Genomic DNA, 22,663 nt, shown 5'->3' on the forward strand with positions numbered 1-22,663 from the left:
CCATGTGGTCTCCTCCAGGGCAGGCGGGATTCAAACTCATGCGGAAGTGGCTTTAGCTTCTCAGTGCAGTGCTTTAACCCACTGCGCCACCAGGGAGGGCCAACAAGAACCAATTTTTACCTCATTATGGTTATGTCTAAAGGCGTGGAGAAGGTTTATTTATTTATTTTTATTATAAAATGTATTTATTTATTTTACATTATTCTTCATTTTGTGCATTTTTCAACTCAGTTGCAATCCCTGTGGACTTTTCCACCACCAATTCACCCATGTGCCATCAGCTCGGTTAAGGTTCAAAGGAAAGAGATCTTTGAAATTTTTCAAGGGTAAAATCTCTCTTTTGCTCCTCCCCTTTTTAATTCCCCCTTTCCTACCCTTCTACCTCTATTGGAAAAATTATTGAGAGATGAGTGTATATAGTAAAAGGAAACCAAACTCAACTCCAGAATCAGATTCCTAAAACATAAAATCTGTTTAGTGTTTCCATTTAAGTCACTGAATAGCTGAGGAAATTTAATGTTGATAAATAAAACATATTACAAGGATTCTTGCTTTGGTTACTTAGAAATTTAGTATCCATCTGCAAAATATACAGAAACACTATTAATAAAAATTCACTTTTATGAAATGTTAGCATCAATATCACACTGCAAAAATGAATCTTATGAAAAGTCAGAAGTTGGCCTTCTTCAAATTGTTTTACCCAAAATGATCTAAATTATATTATTGGAGAAAATGAAAGTAATCTCTTCCAGCCAACTTTATATGAAAAAATAGCCTACTTCAGCATTATACCTCTTTTCTAGATAAATTAGGATAGGTGAAATGCATATACTCACAGAGGGCTCAGACTCTAATTTTATGCTTTATCAATGTATTTCACTTCACTGAGTGGCCAACCTCATTAAAGAATTTCACAACAACCCCTTTCTTGTGCTGGTCGCCCTAGGAAAAAGCCAGGCGGCAGTATCTCAGGTCAGGTCATCTAGGAGGTCACCAGGTTCCAGGGAACTTCTAGAAAGGCCAGTTTGCCTCCTTTTTCTTTCTTTCTTTTTAAATGTTTTAAAAGGTTTATTAGGAAAAGGAGAAAAAAGAGAGGCACCTGCATAGTCACAGGTGAGCAGGAGAGTGCTTGCCGCCTGGTGAGTAGGAAAGTAACCCTGTTCTGCTCTGCTCCCCATGTTGGTTGCATTTTAATGCAAGAGCACTCATAGGTGTTATGATCCACTTATAGATCAGAGAGAGTGCACTTCTCTTGCTTCTGTCTTCCAGTGACTGATCCAGAGACTGTGGTTCTTCATGAAAAGGCTTATCTTCTTTATGAAGTGCAAAAGGAAAGCTTTGTCCATAGTGTGCAGGTTGTCATCAGAAGAGATTTCTTTTTGCCCCAGTGTTAGGTTATACAGAAGTAGCATTAGAATACATTCATCTAATTTATTTATGTCCACATAGATCCTTCGACAAAATGAAGTGGTATATTTAAGCTATTTCGAACCCAGACACTATGATAGATGTCTTTGTTTAAAAATCAAAACTGCACAGTGTAACTGCAGTGAGGGTCAGCAGCATTTGGAATACATGTCAGCAATTGCTGATGGATTTGTAGGACTCATAGGGACCCCTTGCAGAGGGGGGAACAGCTGTGTTCTCACTTTGTAATTTTGCCACAGGACCTGTGTCCCACCACCATGTCCCACCAACCACTCAGCTGCCTGACAGAAAAGGGGGACAGCCCTAACAACACCACTGGAAATGGACCTCCTAATCTGGCTCACCCAAGCCTGGACATGTTCACCCCAGAGGAGCTGTTGCAGCAGATGAAAGAGCTATTGACTGAAAACCATCAGCTAAAAGGTGAGGAGCACCTGGGCCTATGTTTCTGCACTCATCCTGGGCATTTCATAAACTTAACCTTTGTGTTAAATCTTGTTAAGAGCAAATCCCTTCTTTCTATCTGGTTCCCTGGGGGTAGAGCACAGAAATGAACTTCAGCAAGACTAAAACTGTTTCCATTGCTTATACTCAGATACAGATAAGAATACAATGCACTTTATATGTCATAAGAAAATAGTATAAAAGAGCCCATTTAAAAGGAAAAAGAAAGGCTGCTATTATAGACTGTCCTGAATATAACCCTTGTTAAGAGAAACCATTCTAATACCTCAAGCCCCTGCTTGTAGCAGGACATGTGTTGGAAGCCAGGAGTGAGAGACCAGCCTCAGTCCTTTGATGATTAATAGCTATTGTGCTATTGTGGAGGTATCCAAATCAATTGTATTTTCGGGAGACTTTAAGGAACCAGAAGTGTTGTTAAGTCTTCTAGTCCTGCCTGGACACAAATACTAGTCCTCTCAATGCAGACTTTTTCCAGCTGACCCTTGGGCTTATGCCAAATGTGGCATCTTTAGATAAAGAGCCACATGGTGAAGTGGTCTGGGGGAGATTTTGATATATCAAGTCAAAGCCTGTGCCTGGTATGTGACACCCTCACTCTGAACCCCATACAGAAGCTATGAAGCTGAATAATCAAGCTATGAAAGGACGATTTGAGGAGCTTTCAGCCTGGACAGAGAAACAGAAGGAAGAACGACTTTTTTTTGAGACACAAAGCAAAGAAGCCAAAGAGCGCCTAATGACTTTGAATCATGAAAATGAAAAATTGAAAGAACAACTTGGGAGACTAAAAGGGAAAACCTCATTTGAGGTGAGCAGAATGAAGGTGTGATTTGATTTTATTAATATCTGTGGTAGATCTGTATTTGTCTAGACTTATATATATATCCAAACCTCTCATGATTCAGACTAGACTGATGTTTTGCATTGTCTTGAAAAAGTGTTCTTGCTGAGAAGATTAGTAGCAATTTTAAGAGCCATGAATGATCTCTGTTAGGGGAAAGAAATGTGTAAAGTTTTGACCCTATTGACTGGTCAAAAGAGCACTGCAGTTATGAAACAGTGTTTTTGTATTTGTAGATAGTACAGAAGGACTCTGCCTGGCCCTATCCAGATGTTAGTTTTTAGTTTATGTCTTTGCTGTAAATTAGATTTAAAAAAATCTAATCCCCAAACTTAAATTTTTTACCTTGTTCTTTCTCTCAGTCTAAAATAGATTTCTCACTTCACATTTTATATTTACTTTTAAAAAACAATTTGATAAGTACCAAGCTATAATGCTGGCATGTTTTCATCGGAACCTGGAAGATATGCTCACACGTGAGTAAAGGTCAAAGATAATAATGAAAAGAACCACTAAGGCCCTCCCTGGTGGTGCAGGGGTTACAGTCTCAGTACTATCAAGCTGTCCCAACCACTGCAACATGAGTGCGATCCCCGGCCAGGGAGCTGACCCACATGATGCAGCAGACCTCTCCTGTCTTGCCCGCTGCTCCCCTCAGCAGTGTATCTCAGTAGATCTGCCTGTTCTGCTCCCCACTTTGTCTCTGGTGAATCTTCTCACCACCCCCCTACACCTCTGGCCTGTACCTCAGTTCTGTATTAATTAATAAATAAATCTTTAAAAAAGAAAAAGAAAAAGAAAAAGATGATCGTTTCTGTCAGTGATCTTATGAACTGTTCATGGGACAATTGGAATATTCTACTTTAACAAATCTGTATTTGTGTTGGGAATGTTTTTATTGATAAGATTTATCACACCTGATGTTTAGGCTTGTCTTATAGTTCAGAGTATTAAATTGCTTCTTTGAATGGAGTCTTTCATTAATTATTGTTAAAGTAGAATATGCAGAAGATATGATCAGATAAGATATAGAAATATTTTTCTACTCTCTGGAGAAAATATTCTTACATTGTTTTTCTTCCTTGGCTTTTGGGATGTGCGCTGAAAGGTGACTTCAACATATTGCCTTGGAGCTAAGAAGGAAGCTTCCAGAAGTAGTTTGTTCAAACGGTCTGCTGTAGGTTTTCCTAAAAGGTCCCGGTCCTGGGAGAAATTGAGGAAAACTGGAGCGCTGAACCTCTTCCCTCAATGCATGCAATTAATTGAGGGAAGCAACTAGCTGGACTCTGAAATGAGTCCTTCTGATACATGAATGGAGTACTTGGGAAAAGAGACGCTTATGACTATAAAACCATTGGCATCTGCTTGTGCCCCAACCCTGTGCCTCCCAAGCCACACATTGTCTCCTGCCTCTTTAATTACTGTTTCATGGACTATTTGAGTGAGTTACAATCTAGGCCCTCAGCTTCCTGACCTGGTTGAGCTTAAGGCCTTGGACTTTTCTCTCTTGCTGACCTGTTTTTGCTGCTGCTGTTTGTTGGCATCAGGACCTCACCTGTGTTCTGTGCCTCACAGGGGAGGGGAGCAAGGAATTTCCTTTGGAGACCTGTTTCTCATCTTTCAGGCTAAGGAATTAATGTTTCTGTCCTGCTTAACTCATTTATGCTTTATCGCTAGAGAGTATTTTTTAACATTAAACTGCAAATTGCTAGGCAAAGGTTCTTAGATAGACTTTCCTTCTGGATTATAGCAGGGCTTATCAACCTGGGCAGATTTCTAGGACAGTAGGATAGAGACACTACATAGGTGCACAACATCACAGAGAAACTGTGTTGCTGCCTGAACATCAAAGGTTAAGTGTTCAAAAGTGGTAAGAGATGGGTACAAATAATTTAAACTAAGGTAAAGTCGATTTATATCATTCTATTTGTTTTTTAGATATTAGAGACTCAAACCTTTACAAGTACATGTTTTCACACTGTGCTTGCCACCCATAATCTTCTGCAATGCTCCATTGGGCCCCTTCCCTCCACTGGTACTACCCCTCCCTATTCCCTTTCTGTTTCCTCGTTTTGTAGTCAGATGACAGGGGTTTGTCATTGCTTTATTTTTATCTGACCCTTTGGTTTTATATTTTTCTCTAATCCACATATAAGTGAAACCATCCACTATTTGTCTTTCTCCTTCTGACTTATTTCACTTAGCCTTGTCCCGTCCAGTTTTGTGTGGTAAACATACCCAATGGAGCGCTATTCAGTGATTGAAAACTTTCATCTTAAATGTTATATCAAAATAAGCTGCCAAGTAAAAGCTAGAATTTTCTATTGTAGAGCGCAATTGCCCTCCTGGTGGGTGTGGGGACTCTCAAGTTTGATGACCAGGTCCTCAGTCTGCTCATTAACTCACTTTGCTCCTCATCATTTTAAGGACCCCAAGGTCACCAAGACAGAAACAGAGCAGGAGATGGAACAGCTGAAGACCCAGGTGGCACGCTTGCAAGCAGAAAAAGCAGATCTGCTGGGCATTGTATCTGAATTACAACTCAAACTGAACTCAAGTGGTCCCTCTGAAGACTCCTTTGTTGAAATTAGGATGGCTGTAAGTGTGATGGTTTTGGTTTTAAGCAAATTATAAAACCTCACCTGCACAGTTGATACAAATACTACCACTGCCTTTCAACAGTGAGGAAATGTCAGCACAGAAAAGACAATATGGCTCTTGCTTTTTAAGTGTAACATACTGCTTGTAAGAATAATCATAGCTGAAATAGAACTGCTTTCCCTTGCAACCCCTCCCCCCAATATGTCCTGCAAATCAGACATTTTGTAGCTGACATAAAAAGCAAACATTTTTAGACTAGGCCTCAAAGCAGTGTTCAGCATGTCACTTAAGGGAGCAGAATGGTGATTAATGCAGTGAACAGATCCTCTTTTCAAACCAAGTGTTATGAGAACCATTAAAAAATTGGTGGAGGACCCCCATGTTTATTGCTGCTTTATTCACAATAGGAAAGACATGGAACCAGCCCAAATGCCCAAAAATGGATGACTGGATTAAAAAGATATGGTACATATACACAATGGAATATTACTCAGCAACCAAAAAAAAAGAAACACATGTCTTTTGCAGCAACATGGATGGAGCTGGAAAAGATCACGCTTAGTGAAATAAGCCAGAAAGAAAAGGAAAAATACTGGATGGTTTCTCTCATAGCAGGAATATAACAGAACAGGCGAGAAAATAATGATAATGACAAACAGCTATATACCAGAGACATTTTTTGGGGTGGAGTGGAGAATGGGATCAAAAACAGTGTGGGGAGGGAAATGCACTGGACTATGGTGATGACACATGGGTTATTTGGTGATGGGAAACCCAAGGGGATTGCAACTGAGATGGAAAATGCACAAAAATATGAAAAAATAAACTATTATAAATTTTTTTTAAAAAGGAAAAAAAAATTGGTGGAGGAAAGCAAGAGCAGGAGTGCTTTTTTGTAAGTTGAGGTATTATTTTGGCTTCCCGTTCTTGCTGGAGGGAATAGGCAGCTATCCAGAGAACAGAGACTGAAGCTGGTGTGTCAACAACCACAATGAAGAGTAACCCACAGTGTATCCCACGGGGAAGTGAGCTAAGCACAGTGGTATGTGCCTATCTATCCTAGGCACGTGTGAAGTTCAGGACTGTACCTACGATACCAGGTGTGCAGGTATAACCACTGAGAGGCTTTTCATTGCTACTGAACCAGACTGACTAGTGAGGGAATAAAATCTTTTGTAATGCACATTGTCATTTTAGCTTTGTCAAAGTAGGTATCTGTATAGGAAAGGAAATAAATAGTGTTTCTGAAAGAAAAAATAATGTATCTTGTAGATAAGTGGGACAGAGGGTTTGGGGAGCTACTTTAAAAAATAGCTGTTAAACTGTTTGAAATATCTGTGTGACTTTATTGATTCACTTGCTGGCTGGAAAATGGCTCTTAATAATCTTGCTATCTATGCCCCTTAATAAATTTTAGACATATTAATAATTAAAGTAAACTAAAAAGCGAGTTGAAAATTTTGGCATTTCCAGGAAAAAAAGACTGACATTTTGCTAGAGTACTCTTTTCTGCAAATAACCACGGATTATGATATACAGATTTCATCAAAGAACTTGTAGCATTCTGCAAATTTCTGATAAGAGTCAGAAAGCCAAAGTGCATATCAGGTTTCTAAATGAGACTCTTTAGAGTGCATGATTAACATAATATTCTCCCTCACTGATGAGTTAGTTATTTTTAGTGTAAACGTTTTTCAAGCCATGCTTCGGTGAACTGGAAAATATTCCCCAGGACTTCAGAAGAGTGTACATAATCAAAATTATCCAGAACAGTCTTGTGTATTTTTAAAAGATTTTCCCTTTATATGTCTTTCATATCATGTAAATGGTCTTAGTTTTCTTGTTTCCTAAATTTTCCAAGATGGTCACGAAATTCACTGTCCTTCGTGAGCCTCCCCTACAGAGAATTGCTTTTCAACTTTGCTTTAGCAAATTCTGGCACTTTGCATTTTAAAGGAAGTCTGGGAAAGGTATGGATAATTGTTCACTGTGTGTGACCTTAAGCTGGGAAAGAGGGGAACTGCCCAGGAGAGCAAGAGAGATAAGCTTTCATGTTTACAGAGTCAGATTGACTGTGCTGAATAAGAGGTAAGGACTTTCACCTTTGCCTAGATATTTATATTCCTGACTGACAGGTGGGCAGGGTGAGGGAGGGATATATTTCCATTCCATTTGAGTGACTGAATTAAGACATTTCACATCTAAATGTTGGTAGGTTCCTTGGGTTGCACACCATCAAAATTCTTGATCTTCTCTTTTTTCTCTTTTGATAAAGGGTTTGTCTTGTAGAAGTAGTGTTAAATTCCTCTTATTTCTTCTTTTTTCAGGAAGGAGAAGCTGATGTGGCAATGACAGAAATCAAAACTAGTCCTGGATCCACAAGAACTGAGTCCAATGACACGTATGTGAAGCTAGAATAGGGCTCTGGGACAGACTGGTTGGGATAGACTATCCCTTTCGACTTACTACTGTAGGTCAAACAGCCACTTACTAATTTAAACTAGGACCATTCAAGAATCTTCAGTTGGAATGCCTTTTAGTGTTGCAACCCAAACTGGCAGAGAATAAACATGTTTGGTGCCTCTGCATGCCAGCTAGCCCCGAGCACTCTATTTCAAGTTGTGTTTTACCTCCATAAGATCAGACTTGAAAACATTCTGATTTTCAACTTGAAGAGTCATGTTTCCTAACTTGTCTGCTAGTGCTGTTTGACCTGAACCATGCTGCCTATCTTGATAAAAGAGATGTTTCCGTTTTCTCTGCCGTGTTCATTCCTCATGCAAGCAAAGGTGGCTAATATTTGAATCTTTTCTACCAGTACGGTTATTGCTCAGTCATTGAATGTTTCTAAAAAGTGCCCAGAAAACCTTACCCACAGAGTCCCAAGTTGGCCTGTCACAAGTAAATATTAGGACACAGAGATCTTAAATGGTGGGGGACTCGGAAAAGGGAGATTGATGATATCCAGTAATGTTCAGGCTGGTGGACTGTTAGCTTCTTTCTCTTAAAAATCTGTTTAAAAGAGATTTTATGGATATTTCTCACAGAGTCTCTTCTGTCTTGTGTTTTTTAAATCTTTAACTTGGTGAATCAATATAGAGAAAGACTTACAAAAACATGGGAAAATGGGTTATTATTGTTTTTAATTACACTCCCAAACCCTTGGATAAAGAGAGAAAATAGGTATTCAATAATATTCTTTCAGCAGATAGAACACTGGCATAAGTGAAAGTTATTCCTCACCTTTCTCCCAGTTCCTTTTAGTAATATCAAAAGGCTTTCCTAGAAGTATAGAGAAGGAGGAAAGACCTGTTTGAAGTTTCCCAGCCATCTCTTCCTCATTTACAGCCACCTACAAACACCACTTCTTCTTTTTAGCCACACTGTTTTTTTTAGCAACTTCTTTCCCCTGTTTGAAAATATCATGAGGAGAGAGAAGTGGTTTTCTAGGTTTGGTGTGTGGAGTTAGGGAACCAGGATGTAATTCTGGCTCTTTATTAAATATTTAAACTTGAGTAGATTATACTAAAAGGGCAGCTTCCTGTCAGCAGCACGAGCAGCATCCTGAATGTTTAGTCCTGGTAGCCTGAGGGTTCTGGTTTTGTTTGATTGTCATTGAAATAACCTCTCGATTTAATCATATTTGAAAAGAAGAACAATATTTGACATACCAACAATGCCTGCATTTCTCTGCTCTAGTTATTTGAAACCAAAATCGATTTTCTTCTACAGCTTTGAGAATGTGATGGCTTTCTTCAGGGTGGAGGAAAACCAGTGGTCTGCAGGCCACCACAGGCACACCACACATGCTGGGGGCCTTGTCTGACTGCTGCCATCCAGTTCTCTAGAAGAGCCAGACCCTGAAAATGAGGGCTACCTTTGCTCCCCTGTTTCTGTGGGTCCTGTGGTCTGGGGTTGTGGACACACGTTAGAGGAAATGAGTTATGCAGTATGAGGCAAACCTATCCAATGATCCCCACTCCTTCACCAGAAAGCACTGAGATATGTTGCCCTGGGTCTCCAAAGACCAGCATTAAATGAGAATTGTGTCTAGTCATTAAATGAGAATTGGAGAATGTTCTCGAAAGCAGTTCCTTTATGCTACAATTAGACTTCATTTTCTTATGAAAACCTTTAATCTTTTCACTGTCTCAATGTAGGAGCACTGTTGCAAAAGATAACAGGAATTACGTGGAATTTGAAGAATTAACTGTGAGCCAGCTCCTGCTTTGTCTGAGAGAAGGAAATGAGAAGGTGGAGAGACTTGAAACTGCACTCAAGGAAGCCAAAGAAAGGTATGGGGTACATGACTTAACTATGCACACTGTTTTTTTTTAACTTTTTTCAGATATAATTAAGATATAAACCATCCATTTCAAAGATTTGCAATTTTTTTAAACCATTACCACAATATAAAAGAGCACTTTTCTCTCAAATAAGAAACTCATACCGATGAGCAATTGTTCGCCATTCCTCCTATTCTATAGAATAGTCTATATTGGATATTGTATAGAATAGTCTATGTTGGATATTTCAAAATGGCCTCATATTATACATGGTCTTCTGTGCTTGACTTTTTTTACTCAGAGTAATGTATTTGAGATTTTAACATGTATGTTAATTCTTTGCTCCTTTTTGTTACCATATATTATTCCATTGTGATTTTGTTTACTCATTCATTGGTGAGTATTTGTGTTGTTTCCACTTTTTGCTTATTATGAATATGTTTTCCCTGAATATTCATGCACATTTTCTTGTGTGGACCTATTTTTAAAATTCTCTGGAATATATACTTGGGAGTACTGCTGATGAATCATATGGCAATTCTGTTTTATATTTTGTGTACTACCAAACTGATTTCCACAGATTCTGTATCATCTTAAATTCCCACCAGTAAAGTTTGAGGGTTCTATTTCCACCACTTCTATACCAGCACACTTGTTATTATTGCCTGTCTTCTTGGTTCTAGTATACACATATAAAAATGAGATTTTTATTTTATTTCCTTAGTAATTAATAATTTTGAATATTGACCACATATATTTTCCTTAACTAATATCTATTCAAATCCTTTGCCTTTTAAAAAAAATAGATCATCTTTTTATTATTGAATTATAGGAGTTCATAATATATTTTAGATACAATTTATTTGTGAGATATATGATTTGCAAATCTCCCCATCCTGATGGTATCATTTGCAGCACAAAATTTATTATTTTCATTTTGTCCAATTTATCTTTCTTTCCCTTTGTAACTTGGACTTTTGGCATTGTGTATAGTTCTGGGAATACCCCCATCTTGATTCTCCAAGGTCAGTAAGGGAGTAGTAAGAAGCTTCCTATGAGCCTGTAGGATGATATAGGGCCTCAACTGATCTCAACTTAAAACAATCCAATGTGACGGTCTGAGCAGCACTTTTGCACTTGACCACATGCCAGAGTAGCAGGTCTTGGGAGCAAGTGTTCTGAATATCTTGGGGAAGCCTGTTTCCTTTACCCCCTTTAAATATAATGGATAGTTTGGCTGAACATAAAATTCTGCATTGACTATAATTTACCTGCCAAAAATTGAAAATAAAGCATTACCTCACTGTATCTAGCTTCTGGTGTGGTGTTATTGCTAAGAAATCCACTGTCATTCTTAATCTTTGGGATCAAGCTTCTTTGGTTTTTTTCCTACTCCCTGAAGGCTCTTTGCTTTGTTCCAAGTATTCTGAAATTTCAGGTGTGCTTTGTGGTGAGTTTGTTTTCAGTCATTTGTTCTGGACAGTCTTGGGCTCTTCAATCCTACAAACTCACGCCTTTCAGTTCTTGAAAAGTGACCTTGAATTAATTTAGATAATTGCTTACTTTCAACTCTTCCCTGCGCTCTTTTTCTAGCACTACTCTTATTTTGAATTGATCTCCTGGGTCAGGCCTCTAATTTCCGAACTCTGTCTTCTCCTTTTCCCCATTCTGCTTTTGATAGAGTTGGACAACTTTCATCATCCTTTTGGGGGGAGTAATGGTGGTTGCTTTGTTGGGATTTTTTTGTTATTTTCCATTTTCTCAGTTGTAGTGTGCTTCCTTTTAAAAATTTGGCAGGTGGGGGGAGGGCTGGCATGTTCTAATATTATTAAGTTCTTTATTTTTCCCTCTGTTTTCTGTTTCATTTTAAGGTTTATTTCAAATATCTGGTAATTTGGTTGGTTGATTAGATTTAAGGGTGGGGAGATCTCTCTGGGATTCTTCCTTAGGGAAGCCCCATGTCAGAAACTAGATCTTTCCCCTCACCCTGGTCATGTTCACCAGAGGAGACTCTTCTGGCTGGGCTCCTGCTGGAATGTTCTTTTCTGGATGCCAGGCTTCTTGACATAAATAGGAAAAGAAGGTGAAGCTCTCAGTGTATTGTATAAGATCCTCTCTTTTCATAGGGAACCCAAGTCCTCCACACTAGTTAAAGTCTCTATTGTATGATCTCCGAGTCTTTTAACGGGTCCTGACTCCATCACCACTGCCAGAGGTGCCTGGTGTCACTGTGTTGCCACAGTGTGAACTGGGTTACATCTTGGCATTCCCTGCTCTGCCTCTACCTAATGTTGCCTTCAGATCTAGCCTTCTGATGCTGCCAACTCAGCTCCCACTCATACATATGCTCCCCAGATTTCCTTGCTGTTATTTTCTGGTTCCTTCTCTTTGTTCTCACAGGTATATAGCTTTTTAAGAATATTAGTGGGGCTTGGACATATATACACCTATATTCTATCTCCCACCTTTGAATATTTGTTGTATTTGTATTGGGATGGCTTTTCTGTGCTTATGATTTGGTTTAAGATTGCTACTGCATTGTTTTCAGGCACTTGTAAAATTAAATGATTCCAAAATGAAAAAGTCTTCCCTTCTCTTTTAAATCCTTATAAAGGAACACAAATATTCATGTAATACACATACATATACATGTATACATGCACAAAAACACAAACTTAAAAAATATTCCTGTATATTACAATTACATGAAAAGAGAGAGGGTTTTCAATGTTCAAAATGAGTCATGCCTATTTTTTACTGCCATATGCACTCATCTCATATAAATTCTAGCCAATTTTAGGATGTAAAACAAAACCAGAGCTAATATAATGACTACAAAGAGATTTTGAAAACCCCTGATCCTTTATTCAAAGTTTGAACAATTTTATTTTTAGTGCTTCTGCAATTGGTATTCCTCTTGGGAGTCAAAGGGAAAGTAACTTTTCTACTATCTGTAATTTTCAGAGTTTCATATTTTGAAAAAAAGGGTAATGATCGTTCTGAGATTGAAACCCAGACTGAAGGAAGCACAGAAAAAGAGAAAGAAGAGGAGAAAGACATAGAAAGTGTGGGTACTAATATTCTAAGATTGATGTTGTGCTATTCAAGGAAACTAATGTAAGAGATGGGTTCAAGTTCTGTGATGTTTTATTTGTTTTAGAAATGCAGAAATAACTTTCATGTTAACTACTGTTTATTTTGATAGTATTTCTCTATCAGTGATCTCTGATGAGAATCACATATATGTATTTGGGATTTCCTGTGTGACAGGTTGGAAGTGAAGTAGAAATGTTGAACCTTCAGGTGACAAACCTGCTTAAGGAGCTTCAGGAGGCTCACACAAAACTCAGTGAAGCTGAGCTAATAAAGAAGAGACTTCAAGAAAAGTAAGAATAAGCAATGAATTTTAGTCTCCTTTGAAAAATGTACATTTTTACATAATATGTAAAAGCTTAGTTTTCTTACTTTGTTACAAACTAAAAGGAAAATAGACCTGATTAAAAAATAAATTCATATAATACCAATATTCAGGTTAAGATATGAATTGTTTGCAGTAACATGGGCCAGTGGGGCCCTTGGGACTTTGGCTCTGCTTGTTAGGGTTATTTACTAAGTTTTGTAAGGACCTGTAAAGCGCTGTGAGCCAGATTTCCTATGTGTTCCCAGGGCTGACAACATTGATTTGAAAAAAACATAAAAGAAACTGTAAAGTATAAGAACTCCAGTGAGTTTTATTTAGCAAAAAAAAATATATATATATATATATATTTTTTTTTCAATCAATTGTGAAGGCTAACATATAAATTGAGAGTTCTGTTTTTGCTTGTATCTCTGGATATAAGATATCCCCCCAAACTTCAGAAAGCTAAGCTGATATTCTTTTTAATTTATTCGCGAACACATTTCCAGCACAATACACAAGTTTATGTTTCCTTAGAATCTCACTTACCATGGCTGTCTGTACAGTATTATAGTACCTGATAGAGCCTATTCGTGCTAATGCTTTGGGCAAGCAACTTACCCTCTCTGAGCTCCAGTTTTATCATTTATAAAATGTTTGTCATAATTCCCATTTCATAATGTCATATTAAATGAGAAAATGTTTAATATGTTTGGCATTAGTATCTTGCACCTGGCTATAATTGATTCATATTTGCTATTATTATATTGAAATTGTCTTTCTGGCCTTTAAGAAGACTTAGAGTACTTCCTTTTCTGCTATTGAATCTTTGTTAGAAGTCATAATCTTGGAGCTTAACAAAACCCATAAACTTTTGAAATAGTAAAGATGCTCATGGATCACTATGTGAGAAGCAGTTTTAACCAGTTAGTATTGCAGTCTATATCTTAAAATAAAAAAAAAAACATATTTATATGACTATTTAAATCAGTCACTCAGGTGAGCAGTAGCTCCTGTGATTTAGGCATAAGGATTTGGAATTATTGCTAAGTCCAGTAAAGAAACAAGGAGGAAAAATATTTTGCTTTGTACTGTTAAATCCTTTAAAAATGCAATGCTGGCCCTCCCTTGTGGCGCAGCGGGTTAAAGCACAGCACTGAGAAGCTTAAGCCACTTCCCGCATGAGTTCGATTCCCGCCTGCCCGGGAGGTGACCACATGGCGCCGCAGACCTCTCCTGACCCACCCGCTGCTCCCCTCAGCAGTGTACTTTGTTGATCTGCCTGTTCTGCTCCCTGCTCTGTCTCTGGTGAATCCTCTCACCCTCCACATCTCTGGCCTGTACCCCAGTTCTATATGAATAAATAAATAAATCTTTAAAAAAAATGCAATGCTAATATTCTTTGTAAGTTCCCATAATCTTTGGATTTATTTAAGAGTCACTGAGGAATGAAGGAGCATTATTTATACTCATGCATTTTGATCTTTCTTAGATGTCAGACCCTTGAAAGGAAAAATTCTGCAACTCCATCAGAATTGAATGAAAAGCAAGAACTTGTCTATAATAATAAAAAGTTAGAGCTACAAGTAGAAAGCATGCGATCAGAAATCAAAATGGAGCAAGCTAAAACAGAAGATGAAAAGTGAGTATGCCTAGATCGAGTAGCTATTTACTAAAAGAAGCAGGATGGCTCTTTTATAAAGATTGAAATCACATCTTGAGAATAAACTAAAATTTTTTCCTTTATTTTAAAGCATACTAAGAGACTTTTCTGAGGAGAAACAAATTCAGTTTTAATGTAACAAAATCATGGAAATTAGTCTCTTGACTTTTTGAAAAACAGTTTTCCTTGAAATTAAGAAATGCTAGTAGGTGATAAGATGATAAAAGTAGGAGAGATGAGAGTTTGCTATCTTGCAATCATGAAGAATGTTGGGAGACCAGACTTTAAGTTTCTATGATATTTTCCACAAGATTCCATTTTTTAATTTCTTTTTTAATAGGTCTAAATTGGCCACTCTACAACTGACACACAACAACCTTCTCCAGGAATACAATAATTCATTGAAAACAATTGAGGAACTAAAAAGGAAAGAGGTACTTATAGGAAAAAAATTACTTTCACATGCTAGTTATGAATGAAAACAATAGAGGAACTAAAAGAGGTACTCATAGAAAAAGAAGTCACTTCCACAGCCTAGTAGTAACCCAAACTGTGAGCATTTTATATATAGTTGCCTTAATCTTAAATCTTGTTTCAAAGGAGGTTTTTCAGTTTGTAATTGATTTCTTGTGTTTAAATATTATAATATCTGATGTTCCACAGGAATATAGTGCATTTTGTATACGTAGGTGGTATTGATGTCTGACCATCAGGGAGTTTTTAGCATTTTTGATGGTGAGTTTGAAGGAGACCTGAAGGTTTACTATGTGACATACACAGTGAGCCCAGTAGCTGGGGCCAAAGGGTTTGTCTGTTGCTTGGGAAGTGCAAGGCTTGCTTGTCTGTTGTCAGAGAACTAGGTGCAGCCTTTCAGTAATGCCCAGCATGCTGTGATAATTAAAAGGTCATGGATATATGAGGTGTTGGATGCTTCATTTAACCTGACAAGGGGAATTCTTACACAGTGTGTATGTATAATAAGTCATCATGTAGACTTTAAATATCTATAATTTTGTCAGCCATGTCTTACAAAAGCTGGAATAAATAAATCAAAACAAGGAAGCTTTGAAGTAGAAGGGGTCTTTGAATTATTTCCTTATAATTTTCCTTTGTCACTTTTTTAAGTATACATTTTCCTCTCTAGGACCTAGTATATTTTTTATTTTAAATACACATTTCTTCGTTTTCACTGACTTCACCAAGTGAGAGTAACGTGAGTGGAAAATAGTAATATCAGCAGGTTACAACCTCATTGAGATTGGGGTTTATTATTATTTCTCTTATTTTTTAGTGGATCTTTAAAGTTAGTGTTATAATTTAGGAAGTTACATGCAAGCTATAAGTTATAATTGCTAATTAAAAGAACAGTTTAGAGCTACCCATTTAAAGAAATAAATCTTCACCTAACATTTTATTAAGGTAGGTTGAATTATTTCAAATTACTAGACTAAATTTGTCTTTTCAGTCAGAAAAAGTGGATAAGGTGGTGCTGCAGGAATTAAATGAAAAGCTGGAATTGGCAGAGAAGGCCCTGGCTTCCAAGCAGCTGCAAATGGATGAGATGAAACAGATCATCGCAAAACAGGAGGAAGACCTGGAGACCATGGCAGTCCTGAGGGCACAGGTCAGTTTCATTCTGAAAATGAGCTGCATGAGGACACCCTGATTTTACCCTCAAATGGGAAAATGATGGTGTTCAAAATATGCTTTTTTTATTTTATATTTTTTCACTAATACATAAGTTTTTTCAAGCTATTTATGGTCCTGGCTTTGATGCACTACTGTGTTGATATGCTATAAAGCATCAGGGGCTGCCCCTCCCTGGGGGTGCAGCAAGTTAAACCTCAGCACTGCAAAGCTGGCTGAGGCCACTTCCAAGTGTGAATTTAATCCTGCCCCAGAGGTGATCCACATGGCACGGCAGACCTCTCCTGTCTTGCCTGCTGCTCCCCTCAGCAGGTTATTTCGTCAGTCTGCCTGTTCTGCTTCCCACTCATTCTGGTGAATCCTCTCACTGCACCTGCACCTCTGGCCTGTACCTCAGTTCTGTATGATAAATAAATAAAACTTTTAAAAAGAAAAGCATCAAGAATTTTGATATGTGGTACAGTAAATCTTCCTACCTCCCTGATATGCTTCAAAAGCACCTTAGGTTTTCCTCCCCTTTTTCATACTCATGTAAATTTTATAATCAACTTGACATTTTACACACACACTGGTTTCTAGCAGGAGCACGTACCTGTCACTTATAAGGTCTGTCAGGGCGCAGTGCTCCCATTCACCATATCAACCAGTGAGCTGTAGAGATTCACATTCAGTGAAGTGGTAACTTCTGTCTCCTTTTTCCCCTCTAACAGATGGAGGTTTACTGTTCTGATTTTCATGCTGAAAGAGCTGCAAGAGAGAAGATTCATGAAGAAAAAGAGCAATTGGCATTGCAGCTGGCAATTTTGTTGAAAGAAAACAATGCTTTTGAAGATGGAGGCAGGTGAATAAAGAGAGGAGAGACTAGAGCACAGCATGGGCTGTGGAGTGGTGACCTCTCAACTATGTTTCCCAACAGGAGCAGTAAGAGCCACTCTCAGTTCACATCATTAGGCCATGTTCCTGTCATGTAGAGTGGCTCACAGCAACATTTGGCAGAGTTTTTTCTTTTTACATCAGATATTACATTGTTTGCTGACAGGTGCATGAAGTCATGGCATGTACTTGATTTGATAAATTAAGTAGACCTAATTTCAATACTATAATAAGAAGGACCAATTCAAATTCTCACCATTTGTTTCACACCCACAGTATATAGAACACTTTACAAATTTGCATCTCAGAGGATGATTAAGCTCTTTTTCTTTACAAAAGTTGTAAAAACATGATATCATATGCTCTTATGTCATATCGTACCCTTTGCAGATATGAAATAGTCCTAGTGTTTTAATACCTAGTGTTAAATACTGCTAAAAAATACATTTTTAAATGTTAATTTTGAGAAATATTTTAAATATATGAAAATGCAGAAAATAAAACACATACCAATATGCACCCCATCCAGAATTTATGGTTGCTACCATTTATTTGCTTTAAGGATATTTTTATTAAATAGATGAACTTGAAGTCTCCTTTGTTCCCACATTATATTCATTCTTCCCTCCCTCATGTTGCTAGAGTTCAGTGGGTAGCATGCTCATCTGTTTTATAGACATACATCAATATAATATCCTAAAACAAGATAGCTTCTCTTTGCTTAACTTACAAAATGATCATTGTAGATACTATTCTGAAACTTACTTTACATACATTGTGATTTTGAGCTCTATATATGTAAGCAGATTTAATTACTTCTGTGTAATCTGAAGTCTTATTTTAGAAGCAGGTTATATTTTTCTAATTGATTTTCTTTATCATAATAGTTATTTACTTTTACTACATGTTACCCTAGTGCCAGTAATATTTAAAATTCAGATTAGTCTCAAATTTTGTTTTTTTAACCTCAACATTTTAATTCAGCTCTTTCCCTCTCCTACTTCTATTGACTGTGTGCTTAATGTTGTCATATTTCAGGGTTTTAGAACATCACATATAGTGTTGCTTTTCATCCCAGTAGGCAGTCCTTGATGGAAATGCAGAGCCGCCATGGAGCAAGAACCAGTGACTCCGACCAGCAAGCTTATCTTGTTCAAAGAGGTGAGTCATTTTAGGGAGTAACTATTTTCCAAAGAAGATGCTATAAAAATTCTACACTATCCTAAACAATGAATTCCAAATAAAACTATCAAAAACATAGCACTAAAAAACAAATAACAAAAATAGTACTATCAGTCTATTTCCACAGTATCCTGACTTCCATCCATCACCTACTAAATCCACACCAGACTCTTCACTGGCCTGGCATAGCCAAGCTGTTAACCTTTTCTCACTCTCTTTCCCTGAAGAAATTAACCAGCTGAATCATGCCCTACTCCTTATATTTGTCCTAGGCCTGTATACCCACCCAGACTTTTTCATGTGGCAGCCTTCCTCATGTGCCTTTCCCTCATTATACGCCAGCCTTCCTCCACTCCCTTTCTAGTGAATTCTTACCTATCTTTAAATTCCATCTCAACTCCCACTGACAAAATCCGAACAGAATGTGACTTTTCCATCCTAAATTTCTAAAGTACTTTTTAGTACTTACCTGCTATTTTATAGTTTACATCTTATAAATATGTATTTAAGTGCTCTACTAAATACATTTCCTAAGAGTGCATGTCTTCCCCGACTACCTAGAGGTATATAATAATGTTACCACTCATTGAGAGATGGCTGTGTGCAGGTGCCATGTTGGTCACTTTCTGTACATTTTCTAATTCGATCTTCACAAAATGACATGAAGTACTATTGCCATTTTACAGAAGCCAGAATTAAATAACCCAGGATAGCAAAGCTATTTGGGGCATAACTGTACATGAAGCCCAAGGCTATCTGATTCTGGCAATGATTGTAACAGATAGTCATTTAATTATGTATTGCATCCAAATTTTAATTCCTCGAGTGAAGGCATCATAACATTTGTTAGAAGGATGCTACTGAGTTTATCATGGTTTTAATACTCTACGAGTACTGTGTAATTTATAATCATTGTCATATAATACATCACTGAAAGGGAAAAATTATCCTTGATGACAGATATGAAAAATAAAATCTAAAGATCAAAATAAAGTCAAAAGAAATACTATCTTTGATGATAGATGTGAAAAATAAAATCTAAAGATCAAAATAAAGTTAAAAGATCTAGGACAATAGCTAGACCCTTTAGAACAATAAAAACCATTAGAAAGTTCTCTGTTTCAGATGTCATGCCTTGTGATTAGTATTGCTATCCAAAGTGCTTCTAAATTTTGCTGAACACAGATTATCTGTATAAATAATGTATAAATTTCTCTGTATAAAGCCTTGCATGTTAGTCAACAAAAGTACTCAGAAGCAAATAGCCATGTTAGAGGTTACATCTACTATCTTCCTCCAACAACAAACATTTTGGTGTTGAATGAAATGTAGAGACATGGATGGAGACTGAACAATCCAGATGGTTTATTTTGGCTCAGGAAAGTCAGATGAAGGAGATGCACTTGGAGCCAGAAGTTATTTTTGGCACTGGCCACAGTTTACAAGCATGGGATGTACCTAGAGTCCAGGCTTATTTTGAGCATTAATTCAGATTTGAACCTCAGTCCAACTCCAAAATTGGGAGAAATGACAAGGTATATTATCATCAATACTTTTCCTCACTTGCCTGAATAACTTTTAATAATTTTTCCAACTCCTCAGCTGTGTCCCCTTTGATCCTTTCTGTGTGGAGATTCTGGCCAGATGCATTTCCCTCACACACACCCATGGGCACTGTTCTTGCCCATTATCTTCTCTGTGTCTATATTCTTATACAGAGTACTCAGAAGTATCTACCTCTGAAAATATAGACCAAACCAAAACAAACCAAAACAAACCCGTATTCATTTCACACTGGTATCAATTAAAAAGTGTGACTTAAAAACTAACCCTTGATAGCTGACTATAGAACTGAAGTACCAAGAGAGGGAGGGCAGGAGAAAGGATAAGAAAAAAGAAGGGAGGAAGCACAATGGGTTGTGGGTGATTCAGTGGTAGGTGTACTAGGATAGTAATAACTGATGGGGCATCCAAATATTAACTCAATTAAAACTGAAGTAATTAACTTAAAAAAACTTTTAACTAATGTCAAAATTGACCACCTGTTATTACGATCAAGCCACCAAAACTGCCTGCAATATGGAATAACATTTCACGTACTGCTTTTTCCCAGGAGCTGAGGATAGAAACTGGCTGCAGCAGCAACAACGGAATATTCCAATTCATTCTTGCCCTAAATGTGGCGAAGTTCTGCCTGACATAGACACATTACAGATTCATGTTATGGACTGCATCATTTAAATGTTGACTATTCACCTGCGCCAAACTGTTGGTAAACATCAGATTTTTTCCTCCAAGAGGTGTACCTTTGTGTTATTTGTTTTTACTTTAAATATATTGATTCATTATGTTTTCAAAAACAAGAAAATGGGTATGTCCTAAAGTAGGACATGTTTTGAGGGTTTCCACCAACTTCTAAAATAGGATCCTTAACAACTCACTCTTCTTTTAGTAATTTTTCCATGTTTGGTTCATGTAAGCACTGAACCAAACCATGCAGTAAATAATCATGAGACAGAATAAATGAAATCAGATGAAGAAGCCCCACTGATAATTTTAAGAACTTTTTAAGGATGCAGAAAAAAGTCACAAAGTCACCACAGATTAATCAAGTAAATCTCTTTGAAGTATTTTTTAAAATAAATTTTAGTGTTATGTTCCTTCATCCATTAGGAAAAAATCTACTGGGGTTGTGTATCTATATGTATGTTGTGTATGTATGTTGTAGTTTAGTAATTAACCAGAGTTGTGATGCGGCTTTTTTCACATGAGCACTGTGAATTTCACTTAATTATCTGGACAAGTGAGGAAATACTGGCATACATGACTCAGATGTACTGAGTTCACTGGCTTTCATATAACCATTCACAGTGTAGAGAAAATTATTGTTGTTCTTTCATTGTGCTGCAGGTTTATGGAGCTGTACAGTAAATAGGTTATGAATTTCTAAAAAGAACAGCTGTTAGTTTTCTTCCTGGATCAGGCTATATATATATTCATAATCACAAAAATAATTATTGCAAAATAAAATTTTGCTTATGAACTTTCACATTGTTCATATTTGACTGTTTAATTTCATAGGAAATATTTTCTTTATTCAGCTTCATATAAGCTTAAGACGTATTTAGAATGAATCTAGATCCTAAAACAATTTAGAAAGAATTAAAAGATATTGTTTGTTTGAATTTAGTCATAATAAAGTATACATCTCCCAAAATGAGATGTAATATACACTCTTTTTAAGAAAAAGGATTCATGTAGTTAATTATATGCTTATGCCAAGAGATTACATGGTATAAATTCAACAGTAATTTAGATTAAAACAGTTCCCCACTTTACTCCAAGGAAAATGTTAAAGACATTTCAATAATCATGAAAATTTTACTTTTACTTTCTTGTTTATAGTTTCAAGTTTTAATTTTTCTGTATCATTTTATAATTGAGAAAATAGACTTCAATAGTATGACGAATAAAAAAGCAAACCAAGTGGTTTCACACTTAATCTATTAAGGATATCTTTCACTTTTTTTATTTAATTAAGCTAACCTTAACTCTGAAATAATAGTGAGTGGCTCATGAAGCCTGTGGTCAAATCATTTACTTGATCATTGGAAGGATTTCAAATGAAGGCAAATTCATATGATCAGTTTAAATTAAAGCTATTGTTTTGAGAGAATCAAGCCAATTCAGAAATGACTTATAAACCATGTGTGCATCTTATCTAAATTAATGTAGTGTGGTATCTCTTCAGGAATTTTGGCCCCTTCTAAGATCTGCTATACTGCATTCTTGAGATTTGTTTAAATGAGAGCAACAGAAAGATAGAAACTGGTAGGAAATATGGATAGGCCAATGAAATGTCCCACAGTTAAAAAGCCTTACAATATTAAATTTTTCAATGTTATATTTAAAAATAATTTTGATCTGTCCATCATGTAAGGAACATGAAAGTCATTACTCCCATCCTTATATAAGAAAAAAAACTGAGCAAACTTAAAACCATCAACTCCTTTAAAATTCCTCAGAAAACTGCTGTGTAAAAATTGGAAAAATAGACTGACAGATTTATAGTCACTAGAGCAGAGTCTTAGAAGCCACAACAATTATAAAAAATATGGTAAAGAATAGGGCCCTCCCTGGTGGCGCAGCGGGTTAAAGCACAGCACTGAGAAGCTGAAGCCACTTCCGCATGAGTTCGATCCCCGCCTGCCCCGGAGGTGACCACATGGCGTGGCAGACCTCTCCTGACCCGTCCGCTGCTCCCCTCAGCAGTG

At 37.0% G+C, this 22,663-nt stretch overlaps 1 protein-coding gene across 3 annotated transcripts in view; it reads left to right on the forward strand.

The window, feature by feature from the left end:
• The window catches only part of OPTN (optineurin), a 25,905-nt gene extending 4,460 nt beyond the window's left edge, over window positions 1–21,445 (forward strand). Inside the window, exons 2-14 of one of the 3 annotated variants that reach the window (XM_012731408.1) lie at window positions 1,671–1,854; window positions 2,508–2,704; window positions 5,165–5,335; window positions 7,666–7,739; window positions 9,499–9,633; window positions 12,589–12,691; window positions 12,895–13,010; window positions 14,517–14,666; window positions 15,028–15,121; window positions 16,153–16,311; window positions 17,045–17,175; window positions 18,286–18,368; window positions 20,503–21,445. In XM_012731408.1, the coding sequence (XP_012586862.1) occupies window positions 1,689–1,854; window positions 2,508–2,704; window positions 5,165–5,335; window positions 7,666–7,739; window positions 9,499–9,633; window positions 12,589–12,691; window positions 12,895–13,010; window positions 14,517–14,666; window positions 15,028–15,121; window positions 16,153–16,311; window positions 17,045–17,175; window positions 18,286–18,368; window positions 20,503–20,630 (1,707 nt within the window). In that variant the 5' untranslated portion in view covers window positions 1,671–1,688 and the 3' untranslated portion in view covers window positions 20,631–21,445. The remainder of the gene's footprint in view (window positions 1–1,670; window positions 1,855–2,507; window positions 2,705–5,164; window positions 5,336–7,665; window positions 7,740–9,498; window positions 9,634–12,588; window positions 12,692–12,894; window positions 13,011–14,516; window positions 14,667–15,027; window positions 15,122–16,152; window positions 16,312–17,044; window positions 17,176–18,285; window positions 18,369–20,502) is intronic. The other 2 variants (XM_012731409.1, XM_012731410.1) reach the window with 2 other exon arrangements.
• The last annotated feature ends 1,218 nt before the right edge of the window (window positions 21,446–22,663 follow it).

The sequence above is a fragment of the Condylura cristata genome, unplaced genomic scaffold, assembly GCF_000260355.1.
Source record: "Condylura cristata isolate star-nosed mole 26May11 unplaced genomic scaffold, ConCri1.0 scaffold00030, whole genome shotgun sequence".
NCBI lineage: Eukaryota > Metazoa > Chordata > Mammalia > Eulipotyphla > Talpidae > Condylura > Condylura cristata.